Source organism: Chrysemys picta, chromosome 20 (assembly GCF_011386835.1).
Source record: "Chrysemys picta bellii isolate R12L10 chromosome 20, ASM1138683v2, whole genome shotgun sequence".
Classification (NCBI taxonomy): domain Eukaryota; kingdom Metazoa; phylum Chordata; order Testudines; family Emydidae; genus Chrysemys; species Chrysemys picta.
In genome coordinates, this window is record NC_088810.1 from 23,581,319 (window position 1) to 23,586,933 (window position 5,615).

The window sequence follows — 5,615 nt, forward strand, 5'->3', positions numbered from 1 at the left end:
GGCTATTTGATTTTCATTAAGCAGTAACTTTAAAAAAGTCGAGGCCTGAGCTTGTGCTGGTGTGAATCAGCACCCGTGCATCAACTTCAATCACAGTTCGCTGATTTATACCAGCTGAGGATCTAGGCTGTATTTCAAAGTCGGTTTTCCTAGGATGTTCCATCTGTCAGTGACCTGTTCTCTCCCCTTTCTGGGGTGTAAAAAACAGCCTCTGTGTCATTCAGGCATGTTTGCACATTTGTTTTGCAGGCTCACCTGCCTACAGCTTATAGTTTCCTGGACCTTCAATCATCTCCTGCTTCCCTCCAGAGTTAGCTCTGATATGTAAAGACAGGGGGAGGAAAGATGGCTTGGGGATTAAGGCAGAAGGCTTGGAGAATGAAAGGCCATGATTTTCAAAAGTAATTAGCAATCGTGGGCAACCAATGTGCAACATTTTAAAGAGTCATGATCTTCAGAGGGCAGGTGCTCAGGACTTTCTGAAAATCAGGCTCCTTTGAGGTGATTCAAGCTAGACACCTAAAGCCATCAGTCACTTTTGAACACCTTGGCCTTGGGTTTGGCCACCGACATCTTGAATGATCTTGTATAAAGCAATAACCTCTCCTCTTCGGCCTCCTCCTATGTTAAATGGAGGAGGACAGCACTTTGTTAATGCAGTGTTATTGTAGCTATGTTGGTCCCAGGATATCAGTGGAGGGTGAGGTAATATCTTTCATTGGACCAAATTCTGTTGGTGAAAGAGCCGAGCTTTCGAGCAACACAGAGCTCTTCTTCAGGTCTGGGAAAGGTACCAAGAGCGTCCCATCTTGTATTTAGCTGTGACAAATTGTTTAGCATAACTAATTAGCACATATTCTATGGGACACTTCAAGGTGAAGTGGCCCATTTACATCCCTGTAGTAATAGGACAAAGAAGGGGGGTTAGTGGGTTACAGATTGTTGGAATAAGCCATAAATCCAGGGTTTTTATTAAGACCATGATTTTTAGTGTCTAGCAAAGTTATGAATGTAAGAGCCCCAAGCTCGTCTTTCGAAGGCATTGTGCAGGTTTCCTTTGAGGATGAGGACTGAGAGGTCAGATGTAGAGCAATCGCTGTGTGAAAAGCGTTCACCCACCGATGATAGGGTGTTTTTGTCTTATTTTCCTGTGTGGGTTCTTAAATAGGACATAGGCATTGTGTTGGCCTTCATTTCAGGAGTGAATTTCAACCCCAAGGGCTTGAATTGAAGCCCACATTGAAGTCAATGGAAAGACTCCCATTGACTTTAATGATCATTGGATCTCATGCAGAGTGAGTAGTTGCGGGATGGGACCGCTAAGCATGCAAAGACTCCCATCTGCCCCAGAACTGCAAAGGTAAATTCCCCAATACTCCCAACTAGCTACAAGCCAGGATTAAAAGGACCAAAATGGAATCTTGCACGACATCGGATTGCTCTACCCATACACCTCTCTGAGCCACTTTTCTATTCTTCATCTAAAACATGGAGCAAGATTCATTCCTGCAGTAACTCCAGCATGGTCAGAGGAATGATGCCAAGTATCACCGGCCAATAAAGTTTTCAAATGAAAGGAAGCTGCAGGGTGTGTCATGAACACTGGGGCGGAAAACAGACTAATAACCACAGTAAAAGAATAGCATCAAATGGAAGAGTAATGCCTATGAAAATTTAATTTAGTAATTAATTAGGACCTTATGCAAAAAAGATGTCTCTCATCCTGCCGGCAGTCTGCAAAACCATATAAAAGAACTCGCAACTGGGAGCTCTTTTAAGCACTTCTGTCGACTTATTCTCTGCTGTGCACTGGGCAAGTCTGATTTGACTCAATCTCTTCGTAAGTATCAGAATATCCCTTTTTCTCAAGGGTTTTAACCTTAACTGAATCTTGCCAAATACCCCTGACTCTTAGAATGTTAAGGGGTTTCTTTCCGTAAGAGTCTATTTTTGTAGTTACTCCGTTGCAGGGACTGGTAGATTTGGGCATTAGAAGTTAAGGCTAGAATTTTCAGTATTTAGGACACCCAGTTCCCATTCATTTTACTTAGAAAATTGGGCTCCCATATCCCTTAGCCAGCTTTGAAAAATCTCTGCCTTTTATGTCTTATTTAGTGAATTTTTGAATATCTGTCTGGCCAGATACTCAGCTGAGTTCAACAGACTTACCAGTTTACCCCAGCTACGAATCTGGCCCTAGCCCTTCCCCAACTACAAAGATAGGAAGCTTAGATTTCATATCTAACTAGCCAAGTGTAACTTTACTGTTATTTTCTGTAAGATGAAAGGCTGGGATTGTCTATGGGATTTGTGTGCTGAACTCCCGTAAAACTCCCCACTTATTGGTTCTTGTGCCTTCCTTTGAAGGAGTTGGTATTGTGCAGTGTGGGAGACAAGAAACTGGAGGAGGCAGACTACTAATCTGAAAATTCTCACGTTCACGGGCATATACGTTAGCAATTTTAGGGCCAGGTCCTCAGCTGCTCCTTTGAAAAACCAACTCAGCTGCGTTCATTTTCAGCAGCTGAGAATCTGGCCCATTTGGGTTTTGTTTTCACAAAAGAATATCTTCTGTTACAAGTCAGCAATACTTGCTAATGAAGTAAGATCTGGAAACCAAAGTGCAGCTCTGTGATGCTGGACAGAACTAGTTTGCAAGCAAAGGTTCAGTTTGAACTAGGAAAGTAGCATTATTAAAATTGTCACCACCATATGCTGGTGTGAAAACACCAGCTGTCCAGAATAGAAATAGTCTAGATTGAGTGTTTACTCCTTTAACCCATTTGTTGCCTTTGCTCTCTTCTGTGGCTTTATTAGAACAATTCTAAGGCATTGCAAGACAGAGCAGAAGAGAGACGAAAAGACAAGGCATTATAGCATAGTGCACTAACAATGGAACAAGGACCTTGGAGCTGAAAAACTGGATTGGGACAGGAAATCCAAGTTCAGTTCTTGCCTCTGCTAAGATTTCATGCATGTCCTTGGGCAGATCAACTAGGGCCAGGTTTTCCAAGAAACTCACTGCTCAATATGTTCAGATGGAGTAATAATCTGGCCCTTAATTTCCCTGTGCCTCAGTGCCTCAGGTGCAAATTGGGGATAAATTTTCCTCTGTTTTGTCTAGAGTGTAAATTATTCAAAGCCAGGATCTTCTCTTACTGTGTGTGTATAATGCTCAGCATAGTAACACCCAGCTTGTCTATAGCTCTTTTCATCAGTAGATCTCAAAGCACTTTACAAGGAGGTCTAGATCGTTATGCCCATTTTATGGACGGTGAAACCGAGGCAGGAAGCAGTGAAGTGATAATTACAGTCACCTAGCAGCCTAGTGGCAAACCTGGGAATGAAACCTAGGTCTTCATTGCGGTCCAGTGCTCTAGCCACTAGACAATACTGCCTCTCAATTGGGAACTCTAGGCACTGCTGGGATGCAAATTATACGTAATAGGATTAAACAACTCTACGTGCCTGGGTTTTAGTCTCAGTTCTCCCACTGGCTCACTAAGCAACCCTGGGCAAGACGCTTTGGAGCCTCGGTTTGCCCCTTTATAAAATAGGGATAATAACTAGCTATAACACCGCTGTTGTGAGGACTAATGGCTCCACATAGCAGTGAACAAGCATGTTGCCATGCAAGTAGGTAATACATTTATTAGTGGTTAGAAAAGGGTTAGGAGTTGCAAAGGAGCAGGCTCAAGAAACAGAGTGGGAGGACAAGAGAGGCAGAGGGTTGGAGATGGTGCAAGCAGTGGTGATCTCTAGGAAAGGTTATCAGTGAAGGCTTTACAGATATAAGTGTGCCCTTTAATGCGCTCTCTTTGTCCTTCGCCTACCTGCCTGTCTCCCTTCCGTCTATATCTATTTAATCACGGTCAGATATACCAGTCTGTGTACCCCCGAGGTTCTTACGTGACCTCCATCATAGGATCTGAGCTTGAAGCCTCTTAACCTATCGGTTCTGTTGTGTTGTACTCTATTCCTTCCGGTGTATTTCAGGCTGACCTACTCCACAGGAAGATGTCTTACTTTGCATACCAGTACAAGCAACGGAACTACACCCCCTACTCAACGACACGCCTCATACCGCACGCCGAACCCTGCGTGGTTAAAGGCCCAGCGCCACGCGTTACCAAGTGCGCAGACCCGTGTGCTGTGAAACACCCAGCACCGTGCACTACCAAGTGCAGAGACCCATGTGCTGGGAAGCCCTCGGTCCCATGTGCTACCAAGTGTTTTGAGCCACATGCCCAGAGACACCCAGCGAAGCATTACCCCAAATTTTCCGAGCCAGCGGGTGTGAAATGCTCGACCCCATGTGACACGAGATATCATGAGCCGTATGGTTTAATACACCCTCAGCCATTCCCCGAGAGATGGAATCCATGCGCTCCACCATATGTGCATCCCTATGTTACGGGATACCCTCAGGCATGTGGCCCAACATATGTGCCGTCTTTTCCCAAATACCCATACCCTTATGCTCCCCAGTGGCCCAACACGTGGGGCTATGGAAACTGTGGGCCGTGCTAAACCCAGACGCATCGGCCTCAGAACAAAAGCCAACCGGGAAATGAAAAAGCTAGACACAGATTCACAGCTGAGTTTATGGGCATGGCCTTCAGACCTGCTGAGCTCCCACAATGTCAGTTGAAGCCAACGAGAGTGGGTACTCAGTGGTGCTGAAGAATAGGGCCATCACTCTTTACCATGCTATCCTTTACCTTAGATTTACGTCTATTTACTGTAGTGGAACAATAGCTATTTGCTCCTTTTACTATTAACACAGTAGGCTTGAGTTCGTTACATTAAGGCACTTTGACAACCGCTCTGCCAGTGTCAAGGAGGTTAGGGCCCTAAGGTGGGCCTGTGTTGTGTTTACAGACACCACAAGATCCCGTCAAGGACCAGAGGGGTGTAAAATAGCCTTAGTGTCATGAGAATTCGGCCTTGTATAGTCTAGCCTTTCTAAGAATATGTACCATTTGTTTTTGCTTGTTAACTTGGCTACAGAAGATGTTTTGTGCAGAAGCTGTTTTTAATTCTGTGCGTATATTGGACTTTGTCCTATATGAAGCCCACAGGGGGTAAAACAAGGAGCTTAAAATGGCGGAAAAAACAGAACTTGATTGCCCAACTCTACAGCTGCAACAAAGAAAGAGCATCTTGAGTGAAGTGACTTACCTCAGAGGGAAGTGCCAGTCGACTTCGTAGCTCTGGTATATGACTGGAAACCTGAAAGTGTATTCTCTGTCCTTTGCATTATTTCATTCTGCACATTGTATACTCCACTTCTTACGCATTAAAACTCACATTGCTTCACGGCACCTGCTGTCGCTTCCTCCTCCGTTCCTTATTTACAGTTCCCCACAGCTGGAAATCCCATTCGCAGACGGGCCAGAAGGCGGCTCATGCACCACCTCACGCCACATTAATACTAAGCCTTACCTCTCATACAGCACTTTTCATCAGTAGGCCTTAAAGCACTTTACTAAGGAGGGCACTGTCATTCTCCCCAGTTTACAGATGGAGAAACTGAGGCACAGCGAGGTGAAGTGACTGGCCCACGGTCATTCAACAGGCCAGCAGCAGAGCTGGGAATAAAACCCAGTTCTCCC

The 5,615-nt window shown here is 44.9% G+C and overlaps 1 protein-coding gene across 1 annotated transcript; it reads left to right on the forward strand.

Annotated features, from left to right (window-relative positions):
* The first annotated feature begins 1,748 nt into the window (after window positions 1-1,748).
* SPRR3 (small proline rich protein 3) lies at window positions 1,749-5,324 on the forward strand. Its single transcript, XM_024108591.2, has 2 exons — window positions 1,749-1,840; window positions 3,997-5,324. The coding sequence occupies exon 2, from the start codon at window positions 4,018-4,020 to the stop codon at window positions 4,528-4,530; it is 513 nt and encodes a 170-aa protein (XP_023964359.1). The 5' UTR covers window positions 1,749-1,840; window positions 3,997-4,017; the 3' UTR covers window positions 4,531-5,324.
* The last annotated feature ends 291 nt before the right edge of the window (window positions 5,325-5,615 follow it).

Excerpts from the sequence above, each read along its gene's own strand:
- SPRR3 (XM_024108591.2), top strand. The coding sequence starts at position 4,018 with ATGTCTTACTTTGCATACCAGTACAAGCAACGGAACTACACCCCCTAC.